Consider the following 20,942-nt stretch of genomic DNA (forward strand, 5'->3'; position numbering starts at 1 on the left):
TAGCATATTTTTCATTCTATGAAAGTTTGTATTGAGCCTTTATCTGCATTATCACATTCCCAGGTTTCAATCACCAAGGCGTGGTTATGCACCGCTGATCATTTCCCACTCTTCAATGAAACTTTCTATTAAACAATAGATGGCGGGTTCGTGTAGTCACTGTCCTTGTAATCCCTACCGGTCTTTTTGACAGTGCTTATCATTCTTTAAATCCTTTGTTTGTTTGTTTTTGGGGAATTTACAATTTCCAATGTTATTCTAAATGATCGCAATCTTAACACAAATTTTACTTGTTTTATGACTGTCTGAGAAGTATTTTACTTTTCTAAGATGTAAGAAACATAATCGTTTCTGGCTAATGGATCTGACGTCATGTTTGCTTTTTTTTATTCTTTTTATTTTTCTTGAAATTCATCTCTCAAAGTATACCAACTCATGTCCTTTAAAAAAACAGTCATTTTTTTAACCAGTAGAAACCTCTGTAATAATCAAATGTTCTTTATAGCCAATTTTAGGCTCAGCTTTTTTTTTCATTATGTCTTGTCTCATTTCCCCCGTTATAAATTCTAAGTTTTGCTTCTGAAATTGTTTTATTGAATTTTTTTTGGGGGGGTGGTCGGTCTTGCTATTCTGCCTATACATCATTGACCAAAATGGCCCTTATTCATTTTGTACTTGTATATTATGTTCCAATTGCTGATACACGAGCACCACTTTTCAACATGAACACACCTCTATGCACGCACACACTCACCTGCACCAATTGCAGTTGACCTCTCTCCAAACCTCCGGTACTTTACATTTTCACGCCCCCCCCCCCCTGTTTAAGTCACATAGTTTTACCCCAGACATTATCATTGAGAATTCACAAAATAGCAAATATTACACTCCCCAATAATTTAACAACAAATTAAACAATACTTCAAATAATATTTCCCTTTTTCATGCAAACATAAGAAGTATAAATAAGAACTTTGAATATTCAGTTAACCTCTTTAATACACTCATAAAACAACTTTCCGTTTTCCGTAATCGGCTAACCGAAACATGGCTACATGAGCATTCCCCAGATATTTTTAATCTACCTAATTATAATTTGATAAGGACAGACCGCAAAGAAAGACGAGGTGGTGGTATTGCTATTTATATTTCACAAAATGTTAAATTCACAGTTCGTTCTCATGCAAAATTATCTCATGCAGAATCCAAAAACATTATCATTGGATTGGTTTATAGACCCCCTAGTTCAAATACAAACCTCTTTCATGATGAACTAGAGCAGTTTCTTTATAAAATAGGGGACGAAAACAAACGTATTTTTCTACTCGGGGATTTTAACATCAACTTCTTGCCCTCAACTACGGAAGCTTAAAAATGCCACCTACAAATACATTGTTAAAAGAAGAGGGTATTTTTTTTTGTTTTGAAGTGGTACATTAGTAGTATAAAGACATATTTAAAATTCAATAACTTCGTCATTTATTATCCGATTTTGATCACATTTTCAGCATTTTGCACTGTGAACATTACTCTATTTAGTGAGATATGAATATCCTCAGCATGGAGCATTTCTTTAAAGAGCTATGTTTACCAATTTTATAGAACTTAGAATGAAATTCAAGATATAATAGGACATGGTAGGAAAGAGGATGTTTCATTGTCAGTGTATGTTAGGCACATAATCACTTATACTAATTATTCATGCGTATAAATATTATATGAGAGGGAAACAACACCGCTTATCAGCAATTGTAATAATGCAAAGAAGCCTTCATGCACCACAGAATTCGTAATTCGTCCTTACGTGTTTGTAGTCAAGGCAACCTAGTACATTCACAACAAAAGAAAAGCATACAATATGGTGAAACTGTTTGAAAACCTAAATGGGACGAAAGTAACAATTTACATTTACTCTCCTTTTGAAGTACATGTAGCAGTAATTTTCCCCTGACATTGCTCCAAAGTATTAATGTTTTTACTCAACATTCACTCTCTGATCCACTCTTGACACCGGCCTATTTCATTTTACACAAATTTCACTCTTTAAAGAGTAAACTCTGCAAAAAATTGCTGGAACAAGACACAGTTATCTAAAACCTTTCTATCATGTCTATTGTAATTTAAACATTATCATTTTGGTCGAATTTCCTGACCTGATTTCTTGCCGTGAAAGGGCAAAGTAAAAGAAAGCTTGAATAAATTCATTGGGTCAAATGGGCCTCTAAAAACAATAAGTCCTAGCCAAAAATATTATTTTCCTCTTTTCATTTTCAGTTTTATTTTCACCACCATTTTCTCCCTCACCCTCTCCTTTGCCTCCCTTTTTCCATTCTTTAATTTCTACTTAAAATTTGTATCGTTATCATCGTTATCATTAAAATTATTATCTAAATTACTTTCCATTCTCTTTTGTCGCTTATTCGCTCTATTTTGGTATTTTGTAGAATATGTATTTTAAGTTCGTTTTCAGTCCGTCTCTTGTATATAAGTTATGTTAGTTAGTAATGGTAGTAAGTTTAGGGACTTGCCCTTTTTACAAGCTCTGCTTTTCTTGGCAAGTCCTTCCGTTCAGATGATTTATCTTCAATATTTGTTATGAAATGTCATAAACTGTATGTGGGCCTATTATTTGAGAATGTATTATTTTGAACATGTATTTACACTGTTACTTCGATTATATCATTTTTGGAGCAGAAATAAATAAATCTAAATGTAAATTTAGACCTATTATTGTTGAATATTTTTATCAAATGAAACCTACTCATAATTCAGCGTAATGAATATTGACTAGTGTCAAATTTCACATGTTATTATAACATCAATAATAAATCTACTCCCAACTCCTTTGGAATAGTAAGTGGATGACGTCATCCATTCTCTAACTACTATTACGTCCAGTGTAACTTATTAATCGAAAGTATTAGTGATAACTTCATTATTTTATTTCATTCATTTTTTTTTCTAGTTCAGAGCTTGTTTGATTTTATCTCTTTACTCATGTCAACCTTTTGTAGGTTTTCCAATTAAAGAAGGAGAGAAAGAACACAAAAGAAATAGAAACAGTGAATCATGATATTTTCTGAAATTGTGTGATAATTCAACACAAAATTCGTTATCCATTTTGTAAAAGGTCAAAAATTTTGACTCGCTCGCTTTGTTCCCTTGATCGGGATTTTAAATATAGATATGATGTCATACACACCATGATGTGCCCCTCATCTTTTGGACCATTACACCACTGCTTACTGTCATTTCAGTCACAGCTTCTTTCACACTCAAGCGCCTAAAAGACAATTGTATATCTTTACACTGGATAAATGATATTGCAATTATGAATAATTGATAATAATTGATTCCCGTAAAAGGGTTTGCAGCTTTGGGTACCAGTCCATTTTCCCTTATCCTACCTTTTTTTATCTAAATATACACGAGGGGAATCAACTTTCAGCAATTAAACTAATGAGTAGAAGCCTTCATGCCCTACATAATTCATAATTAATTCTATTACAACCTCACGTATTTAGAAGTTGTTGCAACTTTATGTTTAAAAAAAACTTTTAATACAAATATTTCAATAGTTAAAGGAAAATAAAACTCTTTGAACAAGATAGCTTGTGCGTAAACAGAAAAATGAAAGAAACGAATCAACGAAAGTTTGAGAAAAAAATGAATGAATATTAAGAAAAATATGGGTATTCGACGTTTAGATCATTATTGTAATGGAGATCCTCTCATTGGCAATGCGACAAAGATGTGTGATATCTTATATGAACAACTTTCCCATTGCTTTTGTATATATTTCACTAAAAATGCCTCTCTTATCACATCTATCAGTAAATCTTTAATTCTTTCTATAAGAGGGTATGTAATACAGATTTTCAAAGAATATATTATGGATAAAGAGTTTGTATCACCATAAGAAAGAGGTAAAAGATACATTTTTGGGTTATTTTTGTAGTCCATCAAAGGGAAAGTTGTTCACATGTGACATCACACATATTTGTCACATTGCCAATAGGAGGATTTTCACAGCTTTAGTGATCGCAATATCCAAATGCTCATAACTCTCTCATTATTTGTCCCATCTTTCTCAAAGTTTCTTTAATCTTTTTTTTTCTCTTTCCACACAAGCCCAATTATTCTAAGGGCTTCATTTCCCTTTAACTATTGAGGAGTATATGAATTCAGAGTAGAGAAAATGAATATTTGCTCTCTTTTTGAAACGACTGATTTTTCCCGAGGTTGATCAGCTGGCGAAGAAGAAGAAGGAGGAGAGGTAGACGAGGAAGAAGAAGGAGGAGGAAGAGGAGGAGAAGTAGGAGAAGAAGAAAAAGAACAAGAAGAAGAAGAAGGAGAAGATGAACAAGAAGAAAAACAATTAGAAGCAAGAAGAAGAAGAGGATGAAGAAGGAGGAGAAGAAGAACAAGTACAAGAAGAAGAAACAGAAAAGGATGGAGAAGGAGAGGTAGACAAGGAAGGAGGAAGAGGAGGAGAAGTATAGGAGGAGAAAAAGAGGAACAAGAATATGATGAAGAAAGAGAAGAAGACGTAGAAGAAGAAGAAACATAATTATTTTTATGGTGGTCTAGTGGCCAATAAAAAGTCGTCAATCCAATTTGTAATAGGTCCATGATCCAATCTCCTCTTCACCTTGACCCCCCCCCCCCCCCGTCACACTTTCCTAGCTAACTGATCAAAGCGGGATCTCTTCAGTATGTTGATGTTTTCTTTTCCATTTTGTTAAATTTGAGTTATATTCAATGGTATTCTAATTCTATTTGGTTACAAAGGCAATCTGTTGAATTACCTTTTTTCGAAGAGTGGTCAAACTAGATTTTTTGGGGGATTATTGGATTTTCGGCCAACATTGGCCAACATGTCGCGAGGACAGTCAATAATTAATTAGCACAAAGTTTTACCCCATATAAGTTTGTCATACCTCCTCCAACATGTCCAACAAAAACTCTTATCATAACCTCCTCTCTCTTTAGTACTTTATTTCTTCTCTTTCTCACCCTTCTTTTGCCTCTCTCTATTCATCTTTCCCGTTCCTTTTTATCATCTCTCTCCCTCCCCACGCTCTTATTTTTTTCTTTCGGTCCCCCTTTTTTACTTTCTCTTTCTATCTTGCTCTCCCTATCCCCTTCCTCTTCGTACCTATCAATTTCCCTTCCTTTCCTTCGACTGGCTCTTTTTCCCCTTCCCTTTTCCCCCTATCCATTTCATTTCTTTTCCTTCTGTTTTTCCCCTCGCCATTTCCCTTTCCCTTCTTCCTTTCATTTCTAGTTTCCTTTTCTTTCTTTTGTTATCCTTCATTTTCTTCCACCACTCCCTTTCTCTATTTTCCTTTTCCTTCTCTTTCTCCCTCTCCCTCTCTTCCCCATTCTTTTCTTCTCCCTTTTTCGACTCCCCATGGATCAGTTAATAGGCTTGTACCCATCAAAAATTATACGACCAAAAACAGGAAAAGGGAACAAATTAATGAGAAACTAAAATCATGCAAACTGGGCGAAATATTGGATATTGTTTTTTTTATATATTAGTACTTTCTAAATATTATTATAGAATATTACATTTTTCAATTATACAGATTAATAAAAATTGTTCACTCTTGACTTTTTAGAATTCTTAGATATCTTATATCCACAGATATATATATATATATAGGCCGAAGAAGGCCGAACTAAATGGCCGAAAGCTTGTATTAATAAAAGTTGAAGAAATCCAGGCTACGTCTGCCGCTTCAATGCTTTTTGAGCTTCTTCGCCAATACATTACTCACTGAAGCACCCACGCAATGTTTAGGTCTTTGCTCATCACAATTATATATATATATATATATATATTCAATATAATACTTTTTTATGTATCTATCACAGTGCTACCACGAAATGACAAGACGCCAGTAATAGAATACTTAAGACATTTATTAAATACAATCAATCACAGATGGTAGAAAAAATACATTTGTGGCCAATTTGAAATCTCCATGGATGTAGTGATTACCAATATTCATAGATTTTAAAATTCATAACTTTATTGTTTGTCTGATATTATTTAAACTTTCACCTATCAACTTGTCTGATTTTCCTTTTTTCCTCTAAAAGCAAGATTTTGTTTGGGTTGGATTTCCTTTAACCTTAGTCCAAATGTGGTAATAAACGGTAATATTAAATGTAGGTTAAAATTTTGTATTCCGATGGCAAGGTTTAAATTAAAAGGAAAGTTGCCCTGATGATAGCCTGGGTCTAATGAAACCAGAAAATTTGAGAAATGTGTCGGTGGAGGTTTGATGGAAATCCGTAACATTTTATTTTGTGACGTCACAGACGAGCAGTTGCTCTATACTTCGTGTAATATAAAAAGAAAATCCCAATTTACTTTCAAAATTGGGAGTGATTTTATTTCTAAGGTGGACATATCACCACACACACAAATTTATATTACCTTTTGTACGGTTAACATTTTATTCATCATAATCCATTTGAAAGTGAAATTCATAGAATTTAACGATGTATTACTACATGGAACTGGGAAAGTTTTATTTTTCTTTACTGGGGTTGCTGATGTAAATTTTTAAAGAAAAAAAAAACCCAATCCATTACAAAAATGGAGGTCAAATTGGTCCCGACAAATTTGCAAATATATAAAACAAGGTTTCACTACAAAATGAACATCATTTTGATTACATTTTTATGTTTTTTTTACACATATTCCAGAATACGTGGGGATATGTAGCCTCTGGGGAATAATAAACGCCGCATCCCCAAAGAAATTTGTGGGTGCTAGCACCCCCAGCAACCCCGCTTCCCAGGTCAATTTATTACAAACTGCAGACATATAAAACAAGAACTTCCAAAAAAATCATAACTTTTTTACCTGTTAATGGATTTTCATACATCCCTCACCTATATATATATATATATATATGTGTATTCTCATTTTCAGCTTTTAATTGAACGGACTTATCGTGGAGGTAAACTTCCCCCGTATGATTTTTAAAACATAGGCCCTACGTATTCGAAAACACACACAAAAACATCAATCCATGCATGAAACGGCATTTAGATATATAGAAATAATTAGGAGCATTTTCTTATTTTTACAATGTGTCGCAAACAAACATCATCGACTATTCACAAAGAACAAATTTTCACTTAAACGTATATACACGAATTATTTTTGTATTTTTAACACAAGTTTTGAGTTGTGTTTCATTAAACGCAGATTTTCAGCAACAAGCCTCAGAACTGTCAAAGCAGAGCGGGTGCTGCTCAATATATTCGAATGCTTCTTTAAAATAGTTCATTTTTTCTTATGGTGCTGCGCCCTAGGTTCGACACAAATACCACAAGCAATTGGGTGAATTGTTCCTTAAGACGCTCATCCTGATTTTTTTTTTTATAATACAGATAATATAAAAGGTCATTCTAAGACACTGAAATATATATGTTGCGAGACCGCGATCACCGGCCGAGGTCTTAAGGGGAGGGCCGGGTATCTGCCCGCACGCCCCCCAGCCAATGTATAGCTCATAGTCAAAATCCCGCCTTACTGAGGGTCGAGAGGTTGTCAGTTGAATTGGATAATAAAAAGAGAAAGATATAAGAAAAATAGTTTGGCGGAAATGTATCCACAGGGAACACACTTTATTGCTTAACATCCAACAAACTGTTTCACTCTTGCTTCAGCAAACACTTTATAAAATATCCACCCATTCATAACAATCCACAAGCATGATAGGAAACATAAATTTATGGAATGGTGGTATAAACAGGATGTTAGGAGCGGCTGGAGGTGTTGTGAATAGTCTGCTAAAAGCCCCTTTCACAATTTATGGTGAGACTGCTTACGACCGCTACGATTGTGTGCAACATAATTACATCATGTATATTTTGACCAAAATATGATTGCAAACGATCGCACGATCATTATTTTGAAAGCCCCTTAGCCTAAATGAAGGGGGTAGGCCTATTAGACATGTTCGATGAGTAGAATACATTTCAAATATTTCTCATTTAAACGAACTTCTCTATAAACAATGAGTAAAATGTTACCCAATATTCAAGGAAACATGCTTGTTCGGTAACAAAATGTATGTTTCATTTGTAATTTTCAAACAAAATTGCATAACATCTCGTGTGATCTTATCCAACCAATACCCTTGTAACCCAATATTAAGCAAACCCCCTTTTATAGTGTAAAATATAACCCATTATTCTATGCATGGCGTATGCCTCTTGAACCTAAATCCATGCAAAACTAACATTTTCTTTTCTAAAACATAGGGTTTATACCCAAAGTTCATGAACTCGGCTGAATTTAACATAAGACTTCGTGGCCAAATCTGAGGTTAGCGATTATATGAGACAGAAATTAAAGTTCTGGCATGAACCACATTACCACTTCCATGCGTGTAATTTCTACTATTTCAGTTTTCACAATTAGCATTAATCACTTATATGTTAACTTTTTTACATTATATACATTTCCCATATATAGGGAGGATTCTGACCGGGTGCCATATTTACAGGCGCACACATTGACACACACACAAAATGAATATTTACTTTTGAAAATTTAATAAATTCATACTAATAAAAACTATACAATTGCTTGCTGATTAAAGCGTGGGTCATTGACTATGAACTGCACCGTAACAACATAATGAAATCTTCAATCATGTCCAGAGTGTTGGATTGGACAACATAACACAAAGTTTCAAAAGCTTGATGTTGTTGTTGTTATTGTTACTGGCTTTCGCTTTAATTTTTGTTTTCGTTTTTAACGATTGAGCATACACAAATAAATATTATAGTCAATGTAATCAATCTTAGAAATCAGACCCACCATCATTTACTAAACTTCATGATATTGTCTGAGCCAAGGTTGTCCTTACTGTTCTGGCTGTCCGACTATATACTGACATATTATGTATCTTTTCGATGAGCATTTTACGTCCTTCCATTTGAGAAGTTCAGACCGCTGGCATTTGACTGCTACACAGTCCTGTCCATGATTTTGATTGTTGGGCTGTCCTTGATCCCGCCCTATTGAAAGAAACATATATTTATATTTTCAGTTTAAGATCAGATTCAGAAAACAGAATGGGACTGAAATAATCATCAAGCCTAATCGCTCGCAATGGTGTTCTCCTGCATTCCTCTAAATCATCATTTTGTTCAATGCATAATACATCTTGTTGATATTTATTTTCATTGATTATAAAACTACAATCATATTTCCGTTTTGAAATACCTTCGTGTACGTCATGTTGTATAATCATATTTCAATTCAATTCAATTCTTTATTCCATTTACATTCAAAACATAATACAAAGTAATATAAAATGATACAAATCAAGTACAATTTTACAGACGAGCATTCTTACTTCGTAAAACAAAAACTAGTATAATATTGGACATAAAAGGAAATGAGGGGGTCCACTAAAAAGCAACGCTTGTAAAGTGTTGATCCCCCTTGGAATCAAATGATGTGAATGCAGAAATAAAATGAAATAAAACAAAATATATAATTTTCTTAGTAAATCGAGAAACATTATCGATATTTTTCGACATAGCAGTAATGCCAGTGTTTTGACCAGCGTTTATTTTCTGCTTTGTCCCCCCCCCCCCCTCACTCCCTTCATAACTCGCTGTTGATCATGATTATATGCACTTTCTGCTTTATTTTGTATTGAAATTTATTGTTATACTCATTAATTTGTAACTCAAAAAGAAATAAAATGTTTTAGATTTTTTTCCCAAAGTCGATATTAAATCCTTATATCCTTATAAATCCTCATACTTCTTCCTTGAAGTTAATAGCCGACGTCACTGGGGGTTGGTCTGTTTATGGTCAAGGTTTAGGAGTTAAATGGTATTGGGGGTTTGTGAATTGTAAACATGTGAATTTGAATGACTGAAAGGAAAACAGGAAGTTAAATACATACTACATAACAGTAAAACAAAATATAGGGTAAATGTGTAATTTTTTTACCGCCAAGAGGGTGATTATGTGTCTAACCATATTAATACAGATTTGACAATAGGACCAACTTGAACCATATAGTATCAGACAATGCTAATTCCACATATTCAGGGAGGAATTGATTGTTGTTTCACTTGACAATGGGAAGAAAAGTAGAATACTTCATATTTCATAGAATAAAATAAATTACAACAGAAATAGTGAGTGGATGATGTCATCAGTCTCCACATTTGAATACCGATCAGGATGTGCATTATAATTGTTTTTTGAAAGTACGCAATACTTTGAAATGTCCCTACTTTCTTATTGTAAATCCAATTTTGATGAAATTTTCAGTGTTATGCAAGTTGGATTTTTCTCTTTTTTATCCAAATCAACCTTTTGTTGGGGTAGACTTGTCCTTTAACGACATATGATTTCAAATCTACAAATGGCTGATCGTCGATCCATTGTAAATCCATAGTTTACTCATGGTTATACGACTATGATTACAATGGATTAACCACGGCTACGACGGTAAAACTGAATGGTATTTTAAGCCTGTCTTTGACATATTTTTGAACATACATGTTCTATTATTATCAAAAAGGTCGATTAATGTGTACTTACACGATGAGCTTGGTGGAGTTCCATTACCATCGACATCACAGACGAATTCTCCCTCTGTTGCTAGGTCGTTACAGTTGATCCATACGCTCTTCTTCACGTCGAAATTTTCCCGAAGAAAGACGGCCTCTTCTTTAGTGTTGAGAAAGAGTAGAGAAGGCAATCTGTATCCATACGTAGTGTTAACCGGGTCTAATTCAGAACAGAAGGCCTTAGCATCAGTCCAGTTTCGTAGCGGCTCATCATACATACTATAACATTTAGAAGATGTACACTTCCATCCTGGAGCTAAATGGGTTATTGAAAAGATAAATCGCAATCATGAAAATTAATAAGCATATTAATGATTTTCTCATTAACACCAAATCGACGAAAAACAGCTTTGCTGATTCGATTGTTTCTTCTTTTTTTAGTCTGTACAAATACAATTATGTTAATAAAAAATGATTTCTTTTTGTTCTTTAATTCGAGAGAAATGACAATGCATATATACAAATACACATCAGACAATTCGATAAGATTAAGGATTATGTAAGGAGATAGTAATGAAGAGCCCAGTCGAAGACCAGTGATTTTTATTAACATTTTAATTGAACTTATTTTGTAATTTGACACATCTTGTCTGCATAACTTATCAGGCTGCTCTGGAGAAAGATTTACAATAAATTAATTTTCAAATAAACACACACAAGGGACATTTTTGGATAGCAGTTGGTCTAGTACCCGTTTTCTTTCATTAATTTCGCCAAATTAACACTTATATTAGTCCAATGAGAACAACTGCTATATGGACAAAATGGCTATTGGACTAACCGGTAAGAAATTGTGAGTGAACGAATTGGCAATAAGACCCTGTGCATAGTGGACGAACTGATGGTTGACCAATGACAGTAGCCGATTTGGTCATTGGACAAATTGGCATTGAACCGCGAGCCGTACATCATCTTAATTCCCTTTACATTCATGACTTTATAAGTTATACTTACGAGCAGGAGAAAATTGTGGATTAGTGGATCCTTCCGTGGTGATCTCTTCGTCTGAAATTGATTTTAATGCAGAAACAATTCAAACCAAAATACGTTAACTCATATCATTTGAATAAAGTAACTAAAATAATAGGGTTTCAGTTGACGAAAGTGAACATATGGTCACACTGTTGAATTTGCGCATTTTACAGTGTGTATATTTTCTAATGGTCCCCAATGTGAACACGCTGTGAACAGTCCCATTGTCGAGGTGTCCTCAGTGTAATAATATCCTCACACTGTTGAATTTGAGCATTTTAAACGTGTGTATGTTTTCAAATAGACGAAAATGTGAAAACACTGCACTCTAAAAAATGAAGTGCTAATTTAGCTCTTAAAGAACGTGTATAATGACTGCACTTCGGAATGCTGATTTGTCCAGTTCAAATTTGAACTAGACAAATCAGCACTCCGAAGTGCAGTCACTATACACGCTCTGTAAGAGCTAAATTAGCACTTCATTTTTTAGAGTGTGTGATCACAATGAAACTGTGTTGTTTCCAGCAACGGCCATTCAATTATTTTTCACATTTTCACATGTATGCATCTATACCCATTACTTGATTTCTAGACCTAGAGTTTTTTTGGGCAAAATAGTCATTTCATTTCATTGTCAAGCATAACATATCTAAACAGTCATTATCAGTACTTGCCCTTGAGTGATACCGAATTGCCTTATTTTTACACTGCAAAAACTCCAGTGTTAAATCAACACCAGAGTTTTACAACGTATTATTTCATTAGGGAAAGGGGAGAAGTGCATACGACAGAGAATGAGAGAGGAATGCTTTCTTACCAGTGTCAGTGGCAGTGTTAGAGAGTGTTGTAGTAGTTGTTGTCGTGTCGTCCTGGATGAAAGTTGATTCTGACAAATAATGACAATATAATATCAAATGATGTGAAAAGAGCCATAATTGTGCAAGGGTAGTGAGACCTTATTGCAAACAACACAATGTCCCACAGTATGTGCCACGGTGTGTTCTCAGTGTGGAACGTAATATGAAGTCCACTTCAACAAAAATTTGATTTGAATGAAAAGAGAAAAGTCTAACAAGCATAACACTGAAAATTTCATCAAAATCGGTTTAAAAAAAAAAGAAAGTTATGACATTTTTAAATTTTACTTAATTTCACAAACCAGTTATATGCACATTCCCGTTAGTATGCAAATGAGGGAGCTGATGACGTCACTCACTATATCTTTTGTATTTTATTATATTAAAATTCTAATTTTCTCCTTATTGCCCTGCGTAACGAAGTTTTATTTCATCCTAAACATGTGAAGTTACCATTAACCTATACCATGCTATGGTTCATTCAAGTTGGACCTTGTAAAATCTGTAAAAAATAAAATATTGTATAATTCAAACAATACAAAACAAAAGAAATAGTGAGTGAGGGACATCATCGGTTCTCTCATTTGCATGTCATTTGACTAAATTGTACATATAACTATTTTGAGAAATGTGAAATGAAATTTCGTGAAATGTGGAATTACATTTTCTGAAATGACTCTAGAATATCATATAACTTTCTGACTTTACATCCGATTTTGATGAAATATTTAGCTTTATGCTTGTCTGATTTTTCACTATTGATTTAAATCAAAATTTTCCCGAAGTGGACTTGACATTTGAATTTGACCATTTCATTTGATAGTCCACTATGTGAAATATTCACACTCTTATCGCACTGTGTGAAGGTGTGTTCTTTCCAGCAGGGGTCATTTCCTTATTTTTTTTTATGCGTAAAGTTATTACTTGATTTCTAGGTCTTAAGTTCTTGCAAAACTTTCACGCAAAAGTTACCAAATAAACTACATAATCGTTATTATATTATCAATTGCCGTTGAGATTTGATGATTATACCAAGTCATGATATTTTTGTTCTTATATTAGTAAAGGGAAGGGGATAACGTGAGACAGAATGAGAGAGGAATGCTGTCTTACCAGAGTCAGCGGCAGTTGGAGAAAGTGTAGTGGTAGTTGTTGTTGTCGTGTCGTCCTGAGTGGAAGTTGATTCTGACAAATAATGACAATATAATATCAAATAATATGAAAAGAGCAATAACTGTGCAATAGTTTGACCTTATCGCAAAGAACACAATGTCCCACAGTGTGTGCCACGGTGTGTTCTCAGTGTGGAACGTAATATGAAGTCCACTTCAACAAAAATTTGATTTGAATAAAAAGAGAAAAGTCCAACAAGCATAACACTGAAAATTTCATCAAAATCGGTTTAAAAAAAAGAAAGTTATGACATTTTAAAATTTTACTTAATTTCACAAAACAGTTTTATGCACATTCCCGTCAGTATGCAAATGAGGGAGCTGATGACGTCACTCACTATATCTTTTGTATTTTATTATATTAAAAATTCTAATTTTCTCCTTATTGCCCTGCGTAACGAAGTTTTATTTCACCCTAAACATGTGAAGTTACCATTAACCTATACCATGCTATGGTTCATTCAAGTTGGACCTTGTTGTAAAATCTGTAAAAAATAAAATATTGTATAAATCAAACAATACAAAACAAAAGAAATAGTGAGTGAGGGACATCATCGGTTCTCTCATTTACATGTCATTTGACTAAATTGTACATATAACTATTTTGAGAAATGTGAAATGAAATTTCGTGAAATGTGGAATTACATTTTCTGGAAATGACTATAAAATATCATATAACTTTCTGACTTTACATCCGATTTTCATGAAATATTTAGCTTTATGCTTGTCTGATTTTTCACTATTGATTTAAATCAAAATTTTCCCGAAGTGGACTTGACATTTGAATTTGACCATTTCATTTCATAGTCCACTATGTGAAATATTCACACTGTTATCGCAATGTGTGAAGGTGTGTTCTTTCCAGCAGGGGTAATTTCCTTGTTTTTTTTTTCCTGCGTAAAGTCATTACTTGATTTCTACGTCTTAAGTTCTTGCAAAACTTTCACTAAAAAGTTACCAATAAACACATAATCGTTATTATATTATCACTTGCCGTTGAGATTAAGGATTTGATGATTATACCAAGTCATGATATTTTTGTTCTTATATTAGTAAAGGGAAGGGGATAACGTGAGACAGAATGAGAGAGGAATGCTGTCTTACCAGAGTCAGCGGCAGTTGGAGAAAGTGTAGTGGTAGTTGTTGTTGTCGTGTCGTCCTGAGTGGAAGTTGATTCTGACAAATAATGACAATATAATATCAAATAATATGAAAAGAGCAATAACTGTGCAATAGTTTGACCTTATCGCAAAGAACACAATGTCCCACAGTGTGTGCCACGATGTGTTCTCAGTGTGGAACGTAATATGAAGTCCACTTCAACAAAAATTTGATTTGAATAAAAAGAGAAAAGTCCAACAAGCATAACACTGAAAATTTCATCAAAATCGGTTTAAAAAAAGAAAGTTATGACATTTTTAAATTTTACTTAATTTCACAAAACAGTTATATGCACATTCCCGTCAGTATGCAAATGAGGGAGCTGATGACGTCACTCACTATATCTTTTGTATTTTATTATATTAAAAATTCTAATTTTCTCCTTATTGCCCTGCGTAACGAAGTTTTATTTCACCCTAAACATGTGAAGTTACCATTAACCTATACCATGCTATGGTTCATTCAAGTTGGACCTTGTTGTAAAATCTGTAAAAAATAAAATATTGTATAATTCAAACAATACAAAACAAAAGAAATAGTGAGTGAGGGACATCATCGGTTCTCTCATTTGCATGTCATTTGACTAAATTGTACATATAACTATTTTGAGAAATGTGAAATGAAATTTCGTGAAATGTGGAATTACATTTTCTGAAATGACTATAAAATATCATATAACTTTCTGACGTTACATCCGATTTTGATGAAATATTTAGTGTTATGCTTGTCTGATTTTTCACTATTGATTCAAACAACATTTTCCTGAGGTGGACTTGACCGTTAAATTTGACAATTTCATTTCATAGTCCACTATGTGAAATATTCACACTGTGATTGCACTGTGTGAAGGTGTGTTCTCTCCAGCAGGGGTCATTTCCTTATTTTCTGTGCAAAGTTATTACTTAATTTCTAAGTCTGAAGTTCTTGCAAAACTTTCACGCAAAAGTTACCAAATAAACTACATAATCGTTATTATATTATCACTTGTCGCTGGGTTAAGGATTTGATGATTCTACCAAATCATGTTATTTTTGTTCTTTTCTTAGTAAAGGGAAGGAGATTGCATGAGAGAGAATGAGAGAGGAATGCTGTCTTACCAGAGTTAGCGGCAGTTGGAGAGAGAGTAGTAGTAGTTGTTGTCGTGTCGTCCTGGGTGTAAGTTGATTCTGACAAATAATGACAATATAATATCAAATAATATGAAAAGAACAATAATTGTGCAAGAGTAGTTTGACCTTATTGCAAAGAACACAATGTTCCACAGTGTGTGCCACGGTGTGTTCTCAGTGTGGAACGTAATATGAAGTCCACTCCAACAAAAATTTGATTTGAATAAAAAGAGAATGTCCAACAAGCATAACACTGAAATTTCATCAAAATCGGTTAAAAAAAAGAAAGTTATGACATTTTTTAATTTTACTTAATTTCACAAAACAGTTATATGCACATTCCCGTCAGTATGCAAATGAGGGAGCTGATGACGTCACTCACTATATCTTTTGTATTTTATAAAATTAAATATTCTAATTTTCTCCTTATTGCCATGCGTAACGAAGTTTTATTTCACCCTAAACATGTGAAGTTACCATTAACCTATATACCATGCTATTGTTCATTCAAGTTGGACCTTGTTGTAAAATCTGTAAAAAATAAAATATTGTATAATTCAAACAATACAAAACAAAAGAAATAGTGAGTGAGGGACATCATCAGTTCTCTCATTTGCATGTCATTTGACTAAATTGTACATATAACTATTTTGTGGAAAAATAAGCGGAACTTTAAAGTATCACAACTTTCTTATTTTTCATCCGATTGTGATGAAATGTTAGCATTATGCTTGTCTGATTTTTCACTATTGATTCAGATCAATGTTTTACCAAGGTGGACTTGACCTTTAAAATTTGACCATTTCATTGTCCACTATGTGAAATATTCACACTGTGATTGTACTGTGTGAAGGTGTCTTCTATCCAGCAGGGGTCATTTCCTTTATATTTTCCACGCAAAGTTATTACTTGATTTCTAGGTCTGCAGTTCTTGCAAAACTTTCACGCAAAAGTTACCAAATAAACTACATAATCGTTATTATATTATCACTTGCCGTTGAGATTTGATGATTATACCAAGTCATGATATTTTTGTTCTTATATTAGTAAAGGGAAGGGGATAACGTGAGACAGAATGAGAGAGGAATGCTGTCTTACCAGAGTCAGCGGCAGTTGGAGAAAGTGTAGTGGTAGTTGTTGTTGTCGTGTCGTCCTGAGTGGAAGTTGATTCTGACAAATAATGACAATATCAAATAATATGAAAAGAGCAATAACTGTGCAATAGTTTGACCTTATCGCAAAGAACACAATGTCCCACAGTGTGTGCCACGATGTGTTCTCAGTGTGGAACGTAATATGAAGTCCACTTCAACAAAAATTTGATTTGAATAAAAAGAGAAAAGTCCAACAAGCATAACACTGAAAATTTCATCAAAATCGGTTTAAAAAAAAAGAAAGTTATGACATTTTTAAATTTTACTTAATTTCACAAAACAGTTATATGCACATTCCCGTCAGTATGCAAATGAGGGAGCTGATGACGTCACTCACTATATCTTTTGTATTTTATTATATTAAAAATTCTAATTTTCTCCTTATTGCCCTGCGTAACGAAGTTTTATTTCACCCTAAACATGTGAAGTTACCATTAACCTATACCATGCTATGGTTCATTCAAGTTGGACCTTGTTGTAAAATCTGTAAAAAATAAAATATTGTATAATTCAAACAATACAAAACAAAAGAAATAGTGAGTAAGGGACATTATCAATTCTCTCATTTGCATGTGACTAAATTGTACATATAACTATTTTGTGGAAAAATAAGCGGAAATAAAAATGGCATAACTTTCTTACTTTTCATCCGATTGTGAAGAAATTTGTAGCATTATGCTTGTCTGATTTTGCACTATTTTCCTGGAGTGGACTTGACCTTTGAATTTGACCATTTCATTTCATAGTCCACTATGTGAAATATTCACGCTGTTATCGCACTGTGTGAAGGTGTGTTCTTTCCAGCAGGGGTCATTCCCTTATTTTCTGTGCAAAGTTATTACTTGATTTCTAGGTCTTAAGTTCTTGCAAAACTTTCACGCAAAAGTTACCAAATAAACTACATAATCGTTATTATATTATCACTTGCCGTTGAGATTTGATGATTATACCAAGTCATGATATTTTTGTTCTTATATTAGTAAAGGGAAGGGGATAACGTGAGACAGAATGAGAGAGGAATGCTGTCTTACCAGAGTCAGCGGCAGTTGGAGAAAGTGTAGTGGTAGTTGTTGTTGTTGTGTCGTCCTGAGTGGAAGTTGATTCTGACAAATAATGACAATATAATATCAAATAATATGAAAAGAGCAATAACTGTGCAATAGTTTGACCTTATCGCAAAGAACACAATGTCCCACAGTGTGTGCCACGGTGTGTTCTCAGTGTGGAACGTAATGTGAAGTCCACTTCAACAAAAAGTTTATTTGAATAAAAAGAGAAAAGTCCAACAAGCATAACACTGAAAATTTCATCAAAATCGGTTTAAAAAAAAGAAAGTTATGACATTTTTCAAATTTTACTTAATTTCACAAAACAGTTTTATGCACATTCCCGTCAGTATGCAAATGAGGGAGCTGATGACGTCACTCACTATATCTTTTGTATTTTATTATATTAAAAATTCTAATTTTCTCCTTATTGCCCTGTGTAACGAAGTTTTATTTCACCCTAAACATGTGAAGTTACCATTAACCTATACCATGCTATGGTTCATTCAAGTTGGATCTTGTTGTAAAATCTGTAAAAAATAAAATATTGTATAAATCAAACAATACAAAACAAAAGAAATAGTGAGTGAGGGACATCATCGGTTCTCTCATTTACATGTCATTTGACTAAATTGTACAGATAACTATTTTGAGAAATGTGAAATGAAATTTCGTGAAATGTGGAATTACATTTTCTGAAATGACTATAAAATATCATATAACTTTCTGACTTTACATCCGATTTTCATGAAATATTTAGCTTTATGCTTGTCTGATTTTTCACTATTGATTTAAATCAAAATTTTCCCGAAGTGGACTTGACATTTGAATTTGACCATTTCATTTCATAGTCCACTATGTGAAATATTCACACTGTTATCGCAATGTGTGAAGGTGTGTTCTTTCCAGCAGGGGTCATTTCCTTTTTTTTTTCCTGCGTAAAGTTATTACTTGATTTCTAGGTCTCGCAAAACTTTCACGCAAAAGTTACCAAATAAACTACATAATCGTTATTATATTATCACTTGCCGTTGAGATTTGATGATTATACCAAGTCATGATATTTTTGTTCTTATATTAGTAAAGGGAAGGGGATAACGTGAGACAGAATGAGAGAGGAATGCTGTCTTACCAGAGTCAGCGGCAGTTGGAGAAAGTGTAGTGGTAGTTGTTGTTGTGTCGTCCTGAGTGGAAGTTGATTCTGACAAATAATGACAATATCAAATAATATGAAAAGAGCAATAACTGTGCAATAGTTTGACCTTATCGCAAAGAACACAATGTCCCACAGTGTGTGCCACGGTGTGTTCTCAGTGTGGAACGTAATATGAAGTCCACTTCAACAAAAATTTGATTTGAATAAAAAGAGAAAAGTCCAACAAGCATAACACTGAAAATTTCATCAAAATCGGTTTAAAAAAAAAGAAAGTTATGACATTTTTAAATTTTACTTAATTTCACAAAACAGTTATATGCACATTCCCGTCAGTATGCAAATGAGGGAGCTGATGACGTCACTCACTATATCTTTTGTATTTTATAAAATTAAATATTCTAATTTTCTCCTTATTGCCATGCGTAACGAAGTTTTATTTCACCCTAAACATGTGAAGTTACCATTAACCTATATACCATGCTATTGTTCATTCAAGTTGGACCTTGTTGTAAAATCTGTAAAAAATAAAATATTGTATAATTCAAACAATACAAAACAAAAGAAATAGTGAGTGAGGGACTCATCAGTTCTCTCATTTGCATGTCATTTGACTAAATTGTACATATAACTATTTTGTGGAAAAATAAGCGGAACTTTAAAGTATCACAACTTTCTTATTTTTCATCCGATTGTGATGAAATGTTAGCATTATGCTTGTCTGATTTTTCACTATTGATTCAGATCAATGTTTTACCAAGGTGGACTTGACCTTTAAAATTTGACCATTTCATTGTCCACTATGTGAAATATTCACACTGTGATTGTACTGTGTGAAGGTGTCTTCTATCCAGCAGGGGTCATTTCCTTTATATTTTCCACGCAAAGTTATTACTTGATTTCTAGGTCTGCAGTTCTTGCAAAACTTTCACGCAAAAGTTACCAAATAAACAACATAATCGTTATTATATTATCAATTGCCGTTGAGATTTGATGATTATACCAAGTCATGATATTTTTGTTCTTATATTAGTAAAGGGAAGGGGATAACGTGAGAAAGAATGAGTGAGGAATGCTGTCTTACCAGAGTCAGCGGCAGTTGGAGAAAGTGTAGTGGTAGTTGTTGTTGTTGTGTCGTCCTGAGTGGAAGTTGATTCTGACAAATAATGACAATATAATATCAAATAATATGAAAAGAGCAATAACTGTGCAATAGTTTGACCTTATCGCAAAGAACACAATGTCCCACAGTGTGTGCCACGGTGTGTTCTCAGTGTGGAACGTAATGTGAAGTCCACTTCAACAAAAAGTTTATTTGAATAAAAAGAGAAAAGTCCAACAAGCATAACACTGAAAATTTCATCAAAATCGGTTTAAAAAAAAGAAAGTTATGACATTTTTTAAATTTTACTTAATTTCACAAAACAGTTTTATGCACATTCCCGTCAGTATGCAAATGAGGGAGCTGATGACGTCACTCACTATATCTTTTGTATTTTATTATATTAAAAATTCTAATTTTCTCCTTATTGCCCTGCGTAACGAAGTTTTATTTCACCCTAAACATGTGAAGTTACCATTAACCTATACCATGCTATGGTTCATTCAAGTTGGATCTTGTTGTAAAATCTGTAAAAAATAAAATATTGTATAAATCAAACAATACAAAACAAAAGAAATAGTGAGTGA

The 20,942-nt window shown here is 33.4% G+C and overlaps 1 protein-coding gene and 1 long non-coding RNA gene across 2 annotated transcripts in view; both read right to left on the bottom strand.

The window, feature by feature from the left end:
- Window positions 1–12,418: 12,418 nt before the first annotated feature.
- Window positions 12,419–14,829, bottom strand: LOC121424414. Its single transcript, XR_005971370.1, has 3 exons — window positions 14,735–14,829; window positions 13,572–13,643; window positions 12,419–12,487 (listed from the first exon to the last, which is right to left on the bottom strand). It is a non-coding gene; the product is annotated as an uncharacterized LOC121424414 (long non-coding RNA).
- Window positions 14,830–15,811: 982 nt separating this feature from the next.
- LOC121423517 overlaps window positions 15,812–20,942 on the bottom strand; it is a 33,679-nt gene continuing 28,548 nt past the window's right edge. The window contains exon 6 of the mRNA XM_041618868.1: window positions 15,812–15,957. Within this exon, the coding sequence (XP_041474802.1) occupies window positions 15,812–15,957 (146 nt within the window). The remainder of the gene's footprint in view (window positions 15,958–20,942) is intronic.

Source organism: Lytechinus variegatus, chromosome 11, assembly GCF_018143015.1.
Source record: "Lytechinus variegatus isolate NC3 chromosome 11, Lvar_3.0, whole genome shotgun sequence".
Lineage (NCBI taxonomy): Eukaryota > Metazoa > Echinodermata > Echinoidea > Temnopleuroida > Toxopneustidae > Lytechinus > Lytechinus variegatus.